This window comes from Hibiscus syriacus, unplaced genomic scaffold (assembly GCF_006381635.1).
Source record: "Hibiscus syriacus cultivar Baekdansim isolate YM2019G1 unplaced genomic scaffold, ASM638163v2 tig00110557_pilon, whole genome shotgun sequence".
Taxonomy (NCBI): domain Eukaryota; kingdom Viridiplantae; phylum Streptophyta; class Magnoliopsida; order Malvales; family Malvaceae; genus Hibiscus; species Hibiscus syriacus.
In genome coordinates, this window is record NW_024062780.1 from 1,325,288 (window position 1) to 1,345,546 (window position 20,259).

At 37.4% G+C, this 20,259-nt stretch overlaps 1 protein-coding gene across 4 annotated transcripts; it reads left to right on the forward strand.

Annotated features, from left to right (window-relative positions):
* Positions 1-311: 311 nt before the first annotated feature.
* Positions 312-20,172, forward strand: LOC120131952 (myosin-17-like). 4 transcript variants are annotated; one of them, XM_039148811.1, is made up of 39 exons: positions 312-548; positions 1,857-1,985; positions 2,299-2,442; positions 2,581-2,726; positions 2,827-2,983; positions 3,118-3,176; positions 3,448-3,607; positions 3,852-4,001; positions 4,079-4,215; positions 4,314-4,460; positions 4,539-4,640; positions 4,725-4,782; positions 4,866-4,967; positions 5,083-5,120; positions 5,340-5,466; positions 5,552-5,722; positions 8,622-8,753; positions 8,872-8,981; positions 9,365-9,425; positions 9,727-9,904; positions 10,096-10,301; positions 10,453-10,572; positions 10,670-10,768; positions 10,871-11,092; positions 16,503-16,642; positions 16,761-16,878; positions 17,006-17,056; positions 17,158-17,238; positions 17,375-17,545; positions 17,738-17,893; positions 17,997-18,203; positions 18,363-18,500; positions 18,597-18,667; positions 18,781-18,880; positions 18,959-19,015; positions 19,106-19,162; positions 19,260-19,340; positions 19,457-19,539; positions 19,647-20,172. In XM_039148811.1, the coding sequence occupies exons 1-39, from the start codon at positions 546-548 to the stop codon at positions 19,771-19,773; spliced, it is 4,596 nt and encodes a 1,531-aa protein (XP_039004742.1). In that variant the 5' UTR covers positions 312-545; the 3' UTR covers positions 19,774-20,172. The 4 variants fall into 4 exon arrangements, with proteins under 4 accessions (XP_039004742.1, XP_039004743.1, XP_039004744.1 ...); XM_039148812.1 differs by having other exon boundaries at positions 17,006-17,047; XM_039148813.1 differs by lacking the exon at positions 312-548 and having other exon boundaries at positions 2,625-2,726.
* Positions 20,173-20,259: the final 87 nt, after the last annotated feature.

Genomic DNA, 20,259 nt, shown 5'->3' on the forward strand with positions numbered 1-20,259 from the left:
TGTTACAATCGAATTTGAATTTTTAAAAAAATATTATTATATTTTTGCCACTGCGTCGACCATGAATGTCGTACTTAAGTCTAAAAATCTCTCACTAATGTCTAATTTACAGCCGAAAATCCCACTGTTTTTGCCACTGCTTCGACCATGAGACCATGAATGTCCAACTTGACCTTCTTCGCCACCTCCTGTCTTGGACCCTCCACGACCAGTAAAAAAATAAAATAAAAAACTTTATGCCTTTTGCTTTTGTATATAAACCTCCTCGTCATTTTTATGCATTTCCATTTTAAAATAATTGTCTGCAATAAAAAAAAAAGTTGGGAGCGAGAGCAAAAATCTCGATTTTTTTGTTTTATTATTGTTATCGTCTTTCTTGTGAATTCAACTGCCATATTCCTGTTGTTTTGTTTTTATTTTGCTGTTAGAACTCTTGAGCTACCGGTCGGTTTTGCGGTCCGATCTGACTTCCGGAGTTCGTTTTTCTTCGACTCGGTTTTGTCTCGGATGAGTTGATAGGAGGAAGATCGCTGCATATCATTTTCATGGTACTCGATTGCTTTGATTGTTTTTTCTACCTTTTTGGCTTGAATCGGTTGAACGTTCCATCTTGTTATTTGATTCATACTTTTACTCTTTTTTTATATAAGTCATTTAGTGCCGTTTATATTTAATTTACTATATTTTATAGTCTTGCAATGTTAAAAATAGTTAGGAAACTCTTTCGTGTATTTCTCGATGTTTCTTTTTTCCTTTTTGTTTCCATGTTATATTGAAAAATGATGAATGCCTTTTTAATTATATTTTAAAAATATTCAAATACATAAGTTTATAAGAATAGAAAACTTAAATATTCATGCTGACTTAAAAATCAAAATGCTGTGAAGATGCAGAGCTAAGTTTGATTGGTGTTATAGTGTTTTCTCTAAGTTTTTGTAATTGGATTTGATGTAAATGAACCGTAGAGTTAGGATTAGTTTATTGGATCAGTTTAAGAGGTAAAGAGTATAATCTAGTTTATGAACTGATTAGGATAATTAAACTGAAATCATTTTTCTTACCAAGTATTAATAGCTCTCACTCGATTTCTAGCTTTTAATAGAATATCGGTGAAATTAAGTTGGCGGTATCATCCGTGTCAATGATAACTTTAAGTCCCGGGTTTTGGATGGTAAAAAGTGGTGATAGTTACTAGTATAATATAGTTCAACTTAAGTTAGCAGTTGAAATGGAGTTTGAGGATTTGATACTTGGGGCTATAATCGAGCCCATCTGAGCCAAATAGTGATATGCTTGAGCTCAATCCAAAACTTGAGACTAAATACTTGGTTCAAGATCGATTCAAATTTTTTTTCTAAGTTGAACTTGAAGAGCTTGAAAGTACGAGCATCTGATTTACACTCCTAGTCATACTAAGGTGATGTTACTATGGTGGTGAGTTGGTGAGCTACAATTTATGATTCTTTTGGATGCTGAAAATATATGCCATGCTGTAAATTGGTTAGCATGAGGGTTTATGTTCTTATTAACAAACCGATATGAAATTCACACAATCAAGGAATTTTTTCTTTGTTCATAAGGTTACATGCTTTTCTTTACTCTATTTAGAAAACATAGTACTATATTACTCCTTGACGAACACTTCAGTTTAAATTTTGCTCAGCATAAACTGATATGCATTGTTTATGATGTGTTTTATTTTTATATTGCTTGTTTCAGGAAATAGAAACTAATTCGGTCTTGATTTTCCTTTCATGAAGTATTCTTTTTTCTGTACTTGTTTCAGCTGGTCATTACTGTCTGTTTCTAAACTTTGTTTTTTTCTCTGCATGGCTAATACTTTCATATACTTGCAGGCTGCTCCAGTTAATATTATTGTAGGCTCTCATGTATGGGTTGAAGATCCAACACTTGCATGGATTAATGGAGAAGTTTTTAAAATTAGTGGCGAAGAAGTTCACGTCCACACGACAAATGGAAAAACTGTGAGTTTATTTTATGTTTTATATCTGTAACATGCCACTTAATCATATGTATATATATATTCTTAGCTCTTAACATATTTGTGATTATCAACTCTACTATTTCAATCTTACGATGTACAAGATCTAAAGGCAGCCAAGGCTATATATCAAGCAATTTCTAGCTTAGCATCTGGTCAGTAGAATCTGTTAGCATATGGTTTGAAACTGTGCATCCAGAGCCACTTTGATGTTTAGAGCTACTGGACTCTACTTTTTTTTTGGATTGATTGTACTCAAGTCTTAGTATTCGTACTGACCGAATAACTGATGGCAGGCTGTGGCAAATATCTCAAAGGTATTTCCAAAAGATACTGAAGCACCTCCTGGAGGTGTTGATGACATGACAAAGCTCTCATATTTGCATGAACCTGGAGTTTTGCATAACTTGGCCATGAGATATGAACTTAACGAAATCTATGTAAGATATATTCTGTCCTCTCTTGTCTGTTCACATGCTGAAGTAGATTTTGGGCAAAGACAATTGCCAGTTTATATCTAATCTCAAAGCCATTGTAGTCTTGCATGCTGAAGTGCAGTTCTATGCTACTTTCCTCAGACATACACTGGAAATATTCTCATTGCTATAAATCCATTCCAAAGGTTGCCGCACCTGTATGATACTCACATGATGGAACAATACAAAGGAGCTGGATTTGGAGAGCTGAGTCCTCATGTTTTTGCGGTTGCAGATGTTGCATACAAGTAAATTTCCTCTGTTCTTCATCAGATGTTTCCAAGTAATAAATACCTTCTACATCAGATGTTTCCGAGTAATGCTCTTCCTGATTTTTCATATAAACAGGGCAATGATGAATGAGGGAAAAAGCAATGCAATTCTAGTTAGTGGAGAAAGTGGTGCTGGTAAGACTGAGACTACAAAGATGCTCATGCGATACCTTGCATATCTTGGTGGTCGATCTGGAGTTGAAGGGCGAACTGTTGAACAACAAGTTCTAGAAGTAAGATTAATCTTAAACATAGCAGCCCTCTTTGCTTCCTCCTTATTTGCTTAAATCTGTAATACATGCGTAGGTTGTGCTATGTTACCATGCATCACCTGACCTGGTATATGTGGATGTTTAATTTTTTTCAGTCCAATCCCGTTCTCGAAGCTTTTGGAAATGCAAAAACTGTAAGAAACAACAATTCAAGGTACGTTTGCTATAGGATTTGACATATTACAACCTTCTTCATACATGATAGCCTATCTATTCCACTCATCATCTGTAATTATTAAATGTTGGGTTCTAAAGTGGTTTTAGAGAGATAGATAAAGGGTCAAGTCATGTTTTAGCATTTGCAACCAGTTGGTCTATTTTAATATAAAAACAATGGTTTTTGCAATTAATTATTTGATTTGTCATTTTTCTGTTTTACTTTTTTTGTTTATCTGAATTTTCTTGCCTTTTGGTATACTATGTAGTCGTTTTGGTAAATTTGTTGAGATTCAATTTGACAAGAATGGGAGGATATCTGGAGCTGCTGTTCGTACGTATTTGTTGGAACGGTCTCGAGTTTGTCAAATTTCGGATCCTGAAAGAAATTACCACTGCTTTTACCTTCTTTGTGCTGCACCTCCTGAGGTATTAATGTTTTGATTCTATAATGAATATTTCTGATTTTGGCATCAATCTAAATGTGCAATTAGACTTGACTGTGTACCTAAGAGTAGGTAACGAAGCTAACAAAGCCACAATTGTAGTGGCAAGAGCTGTAAATTGGCATCACAGACCAGGATTCAAGCCATGCTTAACCTACCCCCCCCCAAAAAAAAAACCCAAATAAAAGGGGGTTCAGTGATTGATAATGTTTTATGACAATTTTCAGGTTAGAGAAAAGTTCAAATTGAGAGACCCTACATCTTTCCACTATCTCAACCAATCACGCAGCTATGCATTGGATGGGGTAGATGATACTCAGGAGTACCTTGCAACTATAAGAGCCATGGATATAGTTGGAATCAGTGAAGAAGAGCAGGCCAGTGTTCCATTAGTTTGAAAAAATAGTGAACTTATTGTTGCATTCATAATTTTCACCATTGATATTCCTTTCAGGAGGCAATTTTTCGTGTTGTGGCTTCCATTTTACATCTTGGGAATATTGAATTTGCTAAGGGTGCTGATGTTGACTCTTCGGAGGTCAAGGATGAGAAATCTAGGTTTCATCTTAATACGACAGCTGAACTGCTCAAGTATGACCTGTTCATCTTCTTGTTGAATATATTTATTGATTTCTCATCTTGCCTGTATTATTTTTCAATCACTTCCTTATAAACAATGTATACAACAGGTGTGATGTCAAGAGCTTGGAGAATGCACTGATAAAGCGTGTGATGGTTACCCCAGAAGAAATTATTACAAGAACTCTGGATCCTGTTGCTGCAGTTGGTAGCAGGGATGCGTTGGCTAAAACAATTTATTCTCGCTTGTTTGATTGGTAAATTAACTTCATCTCTGCTTTATATTTATCCATGGTGCCTGAACTTCTAGAATTTTCTTTGTTTGTTTCCATCAGGCTTGTGGATAAGATCAACTTTTCGATTGGACAAGATCCAAACTCGAAGCAGTTGATTGGAGTACTTGATATTTATGGGTTTGAGAGCTTCAAGTTTAATAGGTAAAACATTTTCCTTGAATACTATTAAATAGTGTACTTGCTACTGTAGGTAACAAGGTTTCCTCTATTTTCTTGTATCTACAGTTTTGAACAGTTCTGCATCAACTTTACAAATGAAAAACTGCAGCAGCATTTCAATCAGGTATGTAACTTCTATATAGGTCTTTTCCCCTACTTAAGATTCTACCTTGACCATTCTTATTCTGAATAACTTTGTCTTTGCAGCATGTTTTTAAAATGGAACAGGAGGAGTACACAAAAGAAGAAATCAATTGGAGCTACATAGAATTTGTTGATAACCAGGATGTATTGGATTTGATAGAGAAGGTTAAACAATGTTTCTTGCTTTTCTCTTCTTTACTTTTTGTTTCTTCATAAGTTTTATGTATTCTTTATTGTCTTCTCATATATCATGTTGTAATTCTGCTCTATCTTTCTGCAGAAACCTGGAGGAATTATCGCACTTCTCGATGAGGCTTGGTATGCATCTACTTTTTTGTTTTATTTGATATTACCTTTTTGAAGTCTTACGGGACCTAAGTCACTATGGTCGCTGTATACTTCATAGTGCCTCTGCGCACGTGCATATGATGCCTAGCATATTTAATGAAGAAGAAACTGCATGCTGTATTAGTCACTATCCTGTACTATGTTTTTTACTTTTGGTTGATTTCGTGTTTGCTTGAATGCTTCATGCAGTATGTTTCCTAAATCCACACATGAAACATTTGCTCAGAAATTGTTCCAGACATTCAAAAACAACAAGCGCTTTATCAAACCAAAACTATCTCGTACTAATTTTACTATTTCTCACTATGCTGGAGAGGTAATTTATTGTGCCTTACATCTCTACACAGTTTTTGTGACTATGAGGATGACTCAACTGAATCTTTTTACTGTCCTCTCCTCAGGTAACTTATCTGGCTGATTTGTTCCTTGATAAGAACAAAGATTATGTAGTGGCTGAACATCAGGATCTCTTGACGGCCTCAAAGTGCTCCTTTGTGGCTAATTTGTTCCCTCCTCCTGCTGAGGAGTCTTCGAAATCATCCAAATTTTCGTCCATCGGATCACGCTTTAAGGTATTATTGATCTATTATAAAATTCTATTTATCAGATGAACTGTACCTTTTTTTTATAAGAAATGGAGGCCTAGGTAAAACCCCTTCATAATTTCTAGAACACCATAGGGTATTCCAGTAAACAGCGGAAGGAGGAAAAGAGTGCCTCAAATTTTATTAATTAAAAGAACAATACAAAGCATATGAGTAAAACCAAACTTTTAACCCAGTACAGTAAACATAAAACAAAAGACTAGAAAAAACAAAACCCAACCAAAACTCCTTATCTTAACCTATTCCTGCCTTAGCTAAATGTCTGCCTCTAAGTTTGCTGGCCTAGCTATCCAACGTAGAATACCCTCCAAGTTTCTTATCTTATCCGCAATTTCTTTAGAAATTGAAACATACATACTTGGACATTTATCAAAGTTCTTAATCCACTCCACACACAACTTGCTATCGCTCTCAATAATCAGCCAACCCTTAGAGCACCAGCTAGAAGATTCAAAAAAAAATTAAGCCATATTTAATGGCCTTCAATTCCATTAAAGGTGGAGGACACAGACCAGCAGCTTCTTGAAAGAATCCTAGCACTGTGCCAGAGCTATCTCTTAGAATCCCACCTATACCACTTGCCTTCCAATCACCTTTGACAGTGGCATCCACATTCAATTTTAGAAACCCCACAGGGGAGGGTACCAGGAAATCTGATTTGGTGGCTGACTTTTTGAGACAAAGCATAGGTCTCCAAGAGAGGGGTCACCAATGAGGGAATCCATCGAAATTGGAATATTAGTGAATTTTGCTAGGAACCAAGTTGTTAATCTGAACCTTGCTGTGAAAAACAACTGAACCGGATCAAACACGCCCTTCTCGAAAACAATGACATTCCTACATTTCCAACACATAACTACACCAGGAATAAATCTCTAAATAGTTGAATGAGGCACCAACTCCTCCCAATCTGAAAGAAAGTAGTACGCATTTTCATGTATAACGGCTGAAATCTTCCACAAATGCAGAAACCTATTCCACAATCTCCACGTAGTAGTGCAGGAGAAGAATAAATGCGAAGAGATCTCTATTTCCAGCTTCCATAGAGGGCAAAGTGGATCTAATATCCCAAGAACACCTCTCTTTATTAATTCAGCCCTTACAACCAATTTTTTATGAACTACTTGCCACATGAAAGTCTCCACCCTTGGAGGCACCAAACCCTTCCAAAGACAACTTTTCCAAAAATGATATGGATCCTACTCGATGGAACAAGTTTTTATACAAGATCTAACTGAGTAAACACATCCCCATTTCCTCTCCAAATTAGACCATCTCTCGAATTTTCCACAAGACTTATATTATTAATTGTTACCAACAATTCGACCCACTGATCTAACTCCCAATCACTCAAATTCCTTCTCATCTCTACAAGCCAAAACCAGCTTGAAGCTCCAAATTCACCAAACTCCAGTAACCTTCCATTTTGATTAGTAGAGAGGGCAAATAGCTTAGTGAAAATTTCTTCGAGGGGGGTTTCCATAACCCAAATGTCATGCCAAAAATGAATATTCTCTCCATTTCCCACCCTGATTTGAAAGTGGTTGAGAAATCTGGAGCCAAAAGAATCATTTTTAAAATGATTATTTACCACAGATCTCCAAATCCAGGAAGCCTGAGCTGGTATTCGATTATTGAGTAGTAACGAACTTTTATCTAAAATGTATTTACTACAAATCAACTTCCTTCACTCAGAGTCATTTTCATTTGCAAACTTCCAAGACCATTTCCTTAAAAGGCTCTATTCATTAAATTGAGATCCATCACTACTAGACCTCCATTGGCTTTAGATTTGAATACAGTCGTCCAATTTACCCAATGTATCTTATTCCTTTATGTTCCTCCCCCATAAGAATCTTGCCATTATGGAATTAAGCTTCATGTTCACCCTTGATGGGATCTTAAAAAATTGATAAGAAATAAATTGGGAGAGAACATAAAACAACTTTAGAACCAATTTCTCAGCCAAAGAGAGAGATGTTGCCTTCCAACCAACAGGTTTACTGTAAAATTTCTGAATGACAGGTTCCCACAAAATTGTTGAATTTCTCTTAGCTCCAAGCGGAAGACCAAGGTAATCAGACGGAATGGTACCAACTGCACAGCCGATAGAAGACGCCCAATCTTTCACCTCTTCTTCGCTTGTATTAATACCGAATAATATGCTTTTGGAGAAGTTCAACTGAAGACCAGACATAATTTCGAAAACACGTAATACTCTCTTCACATTTCTAATCTGAGTCTTCGAAGCATTGCAGAAAACTATGAGATCATCTACAAATTTCAGATGCGACAGTTTAAAGGAACCCTCATTCCTGCCAATATTCAAACCACAAAACAGTCCAATAGAAACCGCCTTCAACAACAATAAATTAAGAAGTTCCCCAATCAAATTAAAGAGCAATGGAGAGAGAGAGAGCAGCCTTGTCTAAGTCCCTTAGCCATCGGAAATTCCTCAGTAGGGACACCATTTACCAAAACCGAGACAGAAGTCGAAGAAACACACTTACTCATCCAACTGCGTCATCTCTCCCTAAAGCCCATTTTCTCCATAACTTTAAGCAAAACTGGCCAATCCACTGTGTCATAAGCCTTCCTAAAATCCACCTTGAACACAACTCCCTTAAGGCTTTTTTTCCTCCAATAATCTATCCCTTCATTGGCAATGAAAGAGCAATCCAGAATTTGACAACGTGAAATAGAATGCTTTTGGTCTGCTGATGGGATTAACATGAATGATTTCTGGAGACAGATGACATAGTTGATAGATGCTCTTATTCATTTGCAATTGCAACTACTAACTTTTTATCTTGGTATTTTATATAATTTCCTATCTGAAAATAATAATAATATATATAAATTGCAGCTACAACTTCAATCTTTGATGGAGACGTTGAATTCAACAGAGCCTCACTATATTAGATGTGTGAAGCCAAACAATCTCCTCAAGCCTGCTATTTTTGAGAATGCTAATATAATTCAACAATTAAGATGTGGTGTGAGTATATTTTAGCTGTAAAATTATTTCTATTTGTTTTATTCCAAACTATCAAACCGGGTTTTTTTTATGGTCGTTACTTGTTATGAAGTTATTTTTGTCATTTTCTTTCGTGTAGGGTGTTCTTGAGGCTATTAGGATCAGCTGTGCAGGATATCCAACAAGAAGAACATTTTATGAGTTTATTCATCGTTTTGGTGTTCTTGCTCCTGAAATTTTGGAGGGGAAGTACGTTGTAAATCCTACAATTTTGTAGTTGTAAAAAAGTTTAGGACAGAGATAGTCATATTCATCCAATGGATTCTAACCTTGATATTGTACAAGTGACAAGAATGCATCACAGTCCTGCTAATTTAACATTATGCAATAAACCAAGATCCTTCTATTAAAATATTCTATCATGAAGTGGATGGTATAGAACTTCAGCATGTTCTTTTGAACTTTTTTAGCCTGAAGACTCGTTTACAATTTCACTGTAATGACTCCCTTTATATTATATTTGTTGATGTTGGAATTAATGTTATACATTTGTTTTGGTTTCCCTATTTTAGTTTTCCCCTACTATCACATATGGTTTTACCATTTACCTTTTTCTTTCTTTGTATGTGCAGTCATGACGACAAGGTTGCATGTCAAATGATCCTGGATAAGATGGGATTGAAAGGTTATCAGGTAACTGAAACACAACCTAACGGTTTTTTATTATGGTCATGATGTTTAGGAAGTATAATGGGATGAGAGGATTAAGGGGATTGGAAGCTTATCAGCTAACTGTTCCTTTTCGTTTCCATCATGAATGCTCCTCATTTAAGTGTTCTTGATGGGTGAATGTACCCTTGATGAACCATCTAGCACTTATAGCTCTGTTTGCATTTTCCTCTGTGATTGAATATCTTGTGGGATCATCTTACAGAACAATCAGTGGGTTTGTAATTTGCGCATTACATTCTGTTTAACATGATTGGCGTGGCAGATAGGTAAGACCAAAGTTTTCCTCAGAGCTGGTCAGATGGCTGAGTTGGATGCCAGAAGGGCAGAAGTCCTTGGAAATGCAGCCAGAACCATTCAAAGACAAATTCGGACATATATTGCACGGAAGGAATTCATCGCACTACGTAAAGCTGCTATCATGTTGCAATCCCAATGGCGAGGTATCTTTTCAGTGTCATTTGAAGTTGAAAAATCAATGTATGAAGCTGATAATATTCAGAAGTAGGAATTATAGACATATTCTTTGAAATAGAACCGTGGCTCTCAGATGCTCTTAGTTTTAGCTTTGAGCACACTGAAATATGTATCCTGTTTATGTCTAATGACCTGTGATTTCTTTCACTATAATTAGGTATGTTAGCCTGCAAGCTGTTTGAGCAGTTGAGAAGGGAAGCAGCTGCTTTGAAGATTCAAAAGAACTTTAAGCGACACATTGCCAAGGAGTCCTATTTAAGAAAAAGACTGGCTGCAATCAAATTGCAGACTGGCTTAAGGGCAATGACTGCTCGGAATGAATTCAGATTCAGAAAGCAAACTAAGGCTGCGATTATCATTCAGGTTCTGCTATAACTAATTGCCTATGTTATCTTAATCTTCATAAAATTAATGTGATTTGTGGATGAAAGTTGCACGTTATTTTGAAGCTATGAAGGTCTGAGCCTCCATTTTGAGAATTGAATATTTACTGAATATTTTTTGTAACATCCAGGCTGCTTTGCGTTGCCATGTTGCATACTCTTATCATAAGAATCTCCAGAAAGCGGCATTAACTACTCAATGTGGTTGGAGGAGTAGGGTTGCTAGAAGAGAGCTCAGAAAGCTCAAGATGGTTTGATCACATTTTTTCTATGCAACTTTTCTCCAAAAAACTTTAATGGATTTCACATTTAAACACTCTTTATAACCATTACTTAAAATTTATTTAGGCTGCCCGGGAAACAGGGGCTCTCAAAGAAGCAAAAGACAAACTGGAAAAACGTGTAGAAGAACTTACTTGGCGTTTGCAGCTTGAGAAACGTTTGAGGGTAATTTATGCCATTTTATGTTCTAACCTATATTAATGTTTTGTTGCAATTTTCTGTATCCTTGTATGTTTTAACAAGTAAAACCTTTGCTTTTATTGACAGACTGATTTAGAAGAGGAGAAGGCACAAGAAATTGCCAAGTTACAAGATGCTTTGCATGCAATGCAAATACAAGTGAAAGAATTAAATGCTAGAGTCATAAAAGAGCAAGAGGCTGCTCGGAAAGCTATTGAGGAAGCTCCTCCAGTTATTAAGGAAACTCCTGTTATTGTTCAGGACACAGAAAAGGTTAATTCCTTGGCTGCTGAGGTAGAGAGTTTGAAGGTGAGCATTCGTTACTTCACGACCGTGGTCGGTGTATGTCCATTTCCCTCCTATGATATTATATACATAAAAATAATTAATTTGCTATTTAAAATATATGCTCTCAATGAGTCTCGACAGTAGCACCATATGCTGATATGTTTAGTTTCTGCTAGTGGCTACAGCCAGAAACTTACAACATTTTGTTAGGGACTAAAACTGAAAACCAGATGAAATTACCGATCCAGAATGAATAGATGTACCAATTTATATGAAGAATCTATGCAGATGCAGGATAAAAATAGATAAGGATAACAGTAAATCAGCAATTATTTACAGTTTTTTCTCCCTTTTTTCCTTCTTATTTCCGGTTGGCATTTGATGTCCATATTTTAGGCCTTTTTTTAAGTTTCTGAAATTAGTTGTTCATGCATTTGCCTTGTGTTTAATGTGGATTGACTTCTGCTTGCAAGTTACTTTTTTTTATAGAAGTTGGAGGTCTCATTAAAAACCTCCTTCGTAGTTGACTTTTTCGAATAGGAAAAGGTCGACCAGCGGAAGGAGGAAAAGAGTACCTCAATTTATTAATAACAGAAGCATACATTATAAGCCTTTACAAAACAACAAATACTTAGCCAATCCCTGCCTTAGCTAACCTGTCGGCTTCCCAACTACAACACCTAGGAATAAACTGCACTACCAAACCCCTGAACATTACATAAGACTTAATTTCCTTGATTAAATTACTAAAAAACACCGGAGAGAGACTAGGTAAGTGGACCCACTCCACTGCATTCTTGCAGTCAGTTTCCAGAATTAATTTGCCCTTTGAAGCCCAAACTGAGGAGTAGAAAATGTCGACAGCCTTTCTAATTGCTTTCAACTCTGCTAGAGGGGGTGGCCCTGGCCCTGTGCTTTCTGAAAACGTCGCTAAAACGAAACCGTTATGGTTTCTGAGGATACCCCCAATGCCGCCCGTCATCCCATCCTTTTTGACTGCACCATCGACATTAAATTTAAAGAAATCAGCTGGTGGAGGGAGCCATTTCTGGACAGACCTCTTAGTAGCGTGAAGACCCTTGAAACTATCTGCTAAAGTAGGATCAGATATTATCAAGTCCACCGGAATCTGCACTTGATGGAACTTTGCTAGAAACCATTTAACTAGCCTGAACTTTACGATGAAGAAGAGTGAAAGTCTGTCCATAACCATTTTATCGAAAACAATAGAATTTCTATAATTCCATATCGACCAAAGAACCACTGCTGGAACTAATTTCCAGATCAGTGAATTAGCCACCAAAACAGGCCAGGAACTGAGAAGGGTAGAAATATCCCCAGGCAAAACTGTGCTAACGTTCCACAAACTGAAAAACTTATACCAAATCTCATGAGCCACTGGGCAGACAAAAAACAGATGTTGAACCGTTTCTGCACATAATAAACACATCGGACAAAGCTCCCCATCTGATAACGGAACCCCCCTGTTCTTCAGCTGGGACTTAATTGCCATTTTTTGATGAGTAATTTGCCATAGAAAGGATTCTATTCTAGGAGGGACCAAACCTGTCCATACACAATTTTTCCAAAGAGGATTACCCACCTGGCCTTTACCAATCGTCCTTCTACATGAGCCGACAGTAAACAAACCATCGCCCTTCCCTGTCCATGATAAAAAATCATCCACTTCCTCTACCAACTGAAAGTTGTTCAATTTGATCATTAGTTCCAGCCATTGTTCCAACTCCCAATCACATAAATTCCTTCTTGTACGAATATCCCATGTCCATCCGTTCGAATCATAACTTCCGAAATTACTTACCCATCCCGATTTATTCGTTGACAACACAAAAATTCTCGGAAATTGAATTTTCAGCGGTGAAGAATCAACCCAAACATCATTCCAAAAAGAAATTGATTTGCCATTCCCCACTTGGATTCTAGAATGAGATCTTAGCTTCTCACCAATCTCATCATTCTTCAAAAAGCAATTAACAATTCCTTTCCAAATCAAAGAGTCCTGTGTTGAATACGCACTACTAACCGACATCGACATACTATCGATGTTATGTTTACAACAAATCAAATTCTTCCACAAAGTATCTTTTTCATTAGCGAATTTCCAAATCCATTTCCCTAGCAGAGCTCGATTAGTTAGATTTAAATCTAATACCCCCAAGCCTCCTTCATCTCTAGGACTACACACTGTTTGCCAATTCACCCAATGAATGCGCTTCTTCTCTAAACCGTCCCCCCATAAAAAACCTGCCATCAACGAATTCAGTTTCTGACTGACTTTATTCGGAAGTTTGAAAATTGATAGGAAAAAAATCGGCAAAGAAGTCAGGACTGATTTTAAAAGGACCAATCTACCAGCCATTGATAATGTTGAAGCTTTCCACCCTGCTAATTTACTATTAAACCTCTGTATAATTGGTTCCCACAAAACCTCTGAATTCTTCTTAGCTCCTAACGGCAAACCTAAATAAACCGTCGGGAACGAACCAGCAGAGCAACCAATGGAGTTGGCCCAATCTAAGAGTGTAGGTTCTTCAATATTGATCCCAAATAAATGGTTTTTCGATAGGTTTAGGTCCAGGCCGGCCATCAAGCTGAAAATTCTCAAAATTCGCTTAACATTTCTGATTTGCGCAATGGAAGCACTGCAGAAAATTATCAAATCATCTGCAAACTGAAGATGCGACAACTGACAAGAGTAAGCTGACCCTCCAACTGTAAAACCATTAAAAAGTCCCATATTTACCGCCTTAATCAACATTAGATTGAGTAGCTCCCCAACCAGGTTGAACAATATTGGAGAAAGACTGCAGCCTTGTCTTAAACCTTTAGACATCGGAATCTCCTTTGTTGGGGTACCATTCAACAGAACTGAAACCGAAGCAGTAAATAGACAATACGAGATCCACGAACACCATCTATCCCCAAATCCCATTTCCTTCATTATTCGAAGAAGAATCGGCCATTCAATCGTGTCATAAGCTTTGCGGAAATCTGCTTTAAAAACAACACCTTTCAGCCCTTTTCTCCTCCAATAATCTATAGCTTCATTGGCGATAAAAGCGCAATCTAACAATTGTCGTCCCGGAATAAAGGCGAACTGAGACGAGCTAACAATATCTCCAACACACGCAATGAGTCTTTTGGATAACACTTTAGACAGTATTTTATAAAAAATTCCAACGAGACTAATCGGTCTTTAATCTTCCAAACACATTGGATTAGATTTCTTCGGAATTAAAGTAATGAAAGAATGATTGATACCGTGCTCCCATTTCTTCTTCTGATAAAAATCAGCAGAGAATTTCATCACCGAATCCTTCAGAATAGACCAGCACCTCTTTATAAAACCTATTGTTAACCCATCCGGACCCGGCGCCTTATTACTGTCTGAACACGATACCGCTTCCCAAACTTCTTGTTCTGAAAACTGCACCTCTAGACACTCCTTTTGATCATTAGATAATTTGGAAAACCCGAGAAATAAATCTTCCACCTCCAATGTATCAACACTGTTGAAAGCCTTTGTAAAGCAGTCTGTTACATGCTCTTTTATTTGATCAGGATTCGAAATCTCCTGTCCTTCGATAATCAAAGAAGAGATAGAGTTCAATTTTTTCCTGTTCGAGGCACAAAGATGAAAAAACCTCGTATTCTTGTCTCCCTCCTTTATCCATTTTTCCCTTGACTTTTGAAACCAAATCCTCTCGTCTAACCTATGCAACCTCCAAAGTTCACTCTTAAGGTGCGAAAACTGCCTCCAATCTTGTTGCGAGAAACTGGTGTTTTGAAAATTAATCTCCAAATCGAATTTTTTTTTCCAGCGTCGAAATGGAGTCTGAAATCTCAGTATGCCTGCTGCCCGACAAATTTTTAATCGCCTTTTTAGTACCTTGCAGGATACTAAAAATGCCTCTGCGATTATTTTCCCTGATAAGGTTAGAAATTGTAGAACTGACCAACTCATCAAACCCCTCTTCCTCTAATAAATAATTAAAGAAACTGAAAGGTTTAGGGCCCCAATTAAGTCGATTCTCTTCTAACAAAACCGGATTGTGGTCCGAGAGAGACATAGGAAGAAGACTTTGAACTAAGTTCGGGAAAGCAATCAGAAAATCGCCACAAATGAGAAATCTATCCAATCTGACCCACGTTGGACAGTCCCTTTTGCTACACCAAGTGAATCTGCCACCCACTAAAGGAAGGTCCATTAACTGAGAATTATGAACAACTCCATCGTATGCCAATTTTGAGATGCCCCCAACTTCTCCTCCGGCTGTAAATATGCATTAAAGTCGCCACCAATGCACACTGGGACATTTAGGACTACTACATACTCCATAAGCTCTTTGAAAAAAGACTCCTTTTCTGCCTCAATAGACGGGCCATACACATTCAAAACTGCACACTCCACCCTTGACGATTTAAAAAAACCCACAATTGCTATAAATCTGCTAATAGAAAACACTTGTTTGACTTCAAACACATCCTCGTTCCACATGCACAGCAAACCTCCTGCAGCACCCATAGCTGGAGCAAAAGAAAAGCCTTTAAGCCATGACCCGCCTATTCTCCTTCTTAAGTCATGCTGAAACAATTCACGCTTAGTCTCCTGAATCATCAAAATAATTGGTCCTTCTTCACAAGTCTTGCTACTGCTCTGACTTTTTCCTGACTACCTAAACCCCTTATATTCCACGAAATCAAGCTAACTTTTAACATAAATAATTCTGAAACTGATAACACAACCCAGCAGAACAAAAGGAAAAGCCGAACACTGCTTTATCCTCTCTTCAATTCCAGCTCCTTGATTTTCTGCTCTAGAATCTGATTTCCCCCTTTAAAGGAAATCCCCAACAAGTCACAAACCGCCCTTGTAGCTACAGCTTCCAATCTAGCTTCATCCAACTGTTGAGAAGACTGTGATGACGCCCTGATTCGGTCCAAAGACTCCCTGACCCTACTACAAAACGCCCTTCTATAAACTCTATCATGGAAACTAATAGTCACTTCACCCTCCGAGCAAGCACTATCAGACCGAGAAGGAGCAACCTTAAATTTCCTGTGCTTAAGAAGACTACTTGAGCGTGAGATAAATCTATCCGAGAAATTAGAACATAACCCCAACATTCCCTCTGAAGTACTATCTTCGTTCCAAGGTATCAAAGGATTACACCCACCTTGATTCACAAAAGAAACACCATCACCAGCTCCCACAAAATTAGTAGGGCTAAGGGCCACCTCATCCTCTTCCAGAATCCCATTATTTGACACAGAGATATGATCCATTAAACCACCTCTGCTTGCAAGATACTGCCAACAGATTAGTTTAAATGTTGTGGACTTTCTATTTTATATCTTGGAGTCTTTAGAAACTTCAATGATGACAGAAAATGTTCCTTTGGAACTGCAGATTTCGTTGCTATCAGAAAGAAAATCAGCTGAAGAAGCTCGTAATGCTTGTTCAGATGCTAAGACCAGAAATGCAGAGCTGGTAAAGAAACTTGAAGAGTCCGAGCGAAAAGTGGACCAACTTCAAGATTCGGTGCAGAGGTCTGTGTAGAAACGAATGCTGTTTGCATACAAACTAACAAATTTAGCTTTGTATGTTCTTGAAACTTTTTGATTCAATATCGGTCAACCCATTAAACTTGATTTGTTCTATGCTCAGGTTAGAAGAAAAACTTGCCAATTCAGAATCCGATAATCAAGTACTTCGCCAGCAGTCACTGGCAATATCTCCGACTGGGAAATCTTTGACTGCAAGACAAAGAACAAAGATTATTCCGGTACAAATAAATATTATTAGTTCATCACTCATCCTCATTTTGTAAGCTTCAATGTACCTTAGAGATTAATAAAAAAGAAATGTACCTTAGAGAAATATATTCTGATTATTTGTTAATTAATTTGCAGAGGACTCCAGAGAATGGAAATGTTATAAATGAAGAAGCCAAGGTTTCATCGGTACTGACAACATTTATTGTGATAATGGGAACTTAGAATTCGTACGATATAAGATGTTCTGATATTTATATTATATTGCTTACCTTTCAATAACTTCTCAGGATACAACTCTTGCCATCTCAAATGTACGTGAGCCTGAATCTGAGGAAAAGCCTCAGAAATCCCTCAACGAAAAGCAGCAGGTAGTGGCCATTATGAATTTTTTTTAATGAAACTCATTCTAATATCTTATCTGAAACTCGATTTTCAGTAGGGTTTTCCTATTCATATGGATGTACCAGTTTTGATCATTGCTTCAGTGTGCCTTTTGTCTTTCAGGTGAATCAAGACCTGCTGATCAAGTGTATATCACAAAATTTGGGATTTTCAGGGAGCAAGCCAATTGCTGCTTGTGTCATATACAAATGTCTTCTCCACTGGAGGTCATTTGAAGTTGAAAGAACGACTGTTTTTGACCGTGTCATTCAAACAATAGCTTCTGCCATAGAGGTAAGATATAATTTGACTTTTAAAGTTTTCTGCATTATTAGCCAATAAATATTTCAGCAGCTCTCGAAAGTGCATTTTTGAGGCTGATAGAATTAAGATTGGAAGCAACTGCAAGTCACCAATCGCTTGTCTTTATATGACTTCCGGATGAAAAGAACATCATTAATGTAAGCGACGTCTGCCTTACTGAAGGTACAGGACAATAATGATGTCTTAGCCTATTGGTTATCTAATTCATCAACATTGTTGCTCCTCCTCCAACACACACTTAAAGCAAGTGGAGCTGCCAGTTTGACGCCACAAAGACGAAGGGCAATGTCAGCTTCACTCTTTGGGAGGATGTCTCAAGTAAGCATCTTTTGTCTCTCTTACTGAAATAATTATCCTAGCCTTTTGGTATATTAAATTGATTTTCTTCACCCTTTTTTTTAAAAAAAAATATGAATTCTAGGGTCTACGGGCATCTCCGCAAAGTGCTGGGCTTTCATTTCTTAGTGGCCGTGGGCATAGTAGACTAGATGACTTGCGGCAAGTTGAGGCCAAGTACCCTGCATTACTGTTTAAGCAGCAGCTTACTGCCTTCCTTGAGAAGATATATGGAATGATAAGAGACAATATGAAGAAAGAGATCTCTCCATTGCTTGGCTTGTGCATTCAGGTTATTTTTAAATTTTTGATTTGGGGTTATGAACTAGGTATCCAATGCTGCTAATTTTTGAAATTTCTTGTTTATGGTTATCTTGTGACCAAGGATGCAAATAAGTATCGAGTAAATACAGATCATCACCTTTTTTGCATATTTTTTTATACAATGCAGGTTCCTAGGACATCACGGGCAAGTCTGGTGAAGGGACGGTCTCAAGCAAATGCTGTTGCTCAGCAAGCTTTAATTGCTCATTGGCAAAGCATTGTGAAAAGCTTGAACCGCTATTTGCAGATAATGAAATCTAACCATGTGAGATCTCGATCTGGTTGAAATTACATACATATATTTATATATATCATCTTTCCTCTAGGGATTTTTACAAGTCTTAGTTATCTGGTTATACAGGTACCTCCCTTCCTAGTCCGTAAAGTATTCACTCAAATATTCTCATTCATCAACGTTCAGCTATTCAACAGGTATGTGTGTGTGGACGTGCATGCACATTTGTTTACTAGATCATGTAACAAAGTAAAGGTTGTATTTATTTCCCTTGATAACTGTGTGGCATTTGTCTTACACATGCATGCAGTCTTCTTTTGAGACGTGAGTGTTGCTCATTCAGTAATGGGGAGTATGTGAAAGCTGGTCTGGCTGAACTAGAACAGTGGTGCCGCGAGGCGACTGAGGAAGTAAGCTATATACAGCCTTTTGCGACTGTTACACCCTGCCATTTTATCGTGTTACTTGACTTGAATTTTTGTAAACAGTTTGCAGGTTCGGCATGGGATGAATTGAAACACATAAGACAGGCTGTGGGATTCCTGGTTAGATTCTTCTTATAGCATTTTGCCCAGTAACTGTTTCGAATCATGATCTGAAATAGTTCACTGATTGATCATTTCTTTGAAACTCAGGTTATTCATCAAAAACCCAAAAAGACCTTGAAAGAAATAATGAAAGAACTTTGCCCGGTAAATGACTTTCTCGTTCAAGATTCCTCACCTCTGTTAAAATTTACCTTCCCTAAATCATCGTCCTCTGGTGTGCGTGTGTGTTGCTGTTTTTCAGGTACTTAGCATACAACAAGTATACAGAATCAGCACAATGTATTGGGATGACAAATATGGTACGCATAGCGTGTCATCGGATGTAAGTTCAAAAGCTCCATGCTAAATCTGTTTGTTTTGTCCCTTTTCAGAACTTTGAAAATTTCCATTTTTAAGACTTGCAATTTTATAAATGAACATAATCTCACAATTGTACAGGTCATTGCAAACATGAGAGTCATGATGACCGAGGACTCCAACAATGCCGTTAGTAGTTCTTTCCTATTAGACGATGACTCAAGGTTAGTGTTTACCTACTTTTAGCTTCATGTAGAAGAGTACTTAACCCCATATTGTCTTCACACCAAACACATTATGATTTCTATATTTACAACTCATGTCAATGCAGCATCCCGTTTACGGTGGATGATATCTCCAAGTCCCTGCAACAAGTGGACATAGCTGATGTAGATCCTCCGTCACTAATTCGTGAGAATTCTGGTTTTGGATTCTTACTTCCACGTACAGAATCATAAGCACGATGACATCTCTCGTATGTATACATCCTCTGGAGCCACTATACTAGTCTTGTGCATATAGCTGCATCATCTCTTATGTTCATGTGTATACCACTAGTAGTCTTCTTTCCTTCCAATTTTCACATATCCTCCCAGGCTGGCTGTTTGGAATGTCTGGGGGTCCCATGATTGTGTTTTCCCATGGTTAAAAAGTTGAAAATATGGTTATTTGTTAAGAATGGGGTTGGTCTTCTGCCCTCATCGGGCGTTTTGCTGTGTCTTTAGGGGCAAGGAGCTCCTTTTGAATTATTTATTTATTTTAATTTTGGGTTGAGTTTGTGGGGGGGGGGGGTTCCCCCATTTTGAGTGTAATTAAGTACAACAGTTGCAATTTATAGCAATGGATAATTAAATGTATAATTAAGGCATTAGTTTATGCGTGAAAAATGGGCTTATCTATTTCTATTATGCAGCAAAGAATAATTAATGGGATTGGAAAAAATA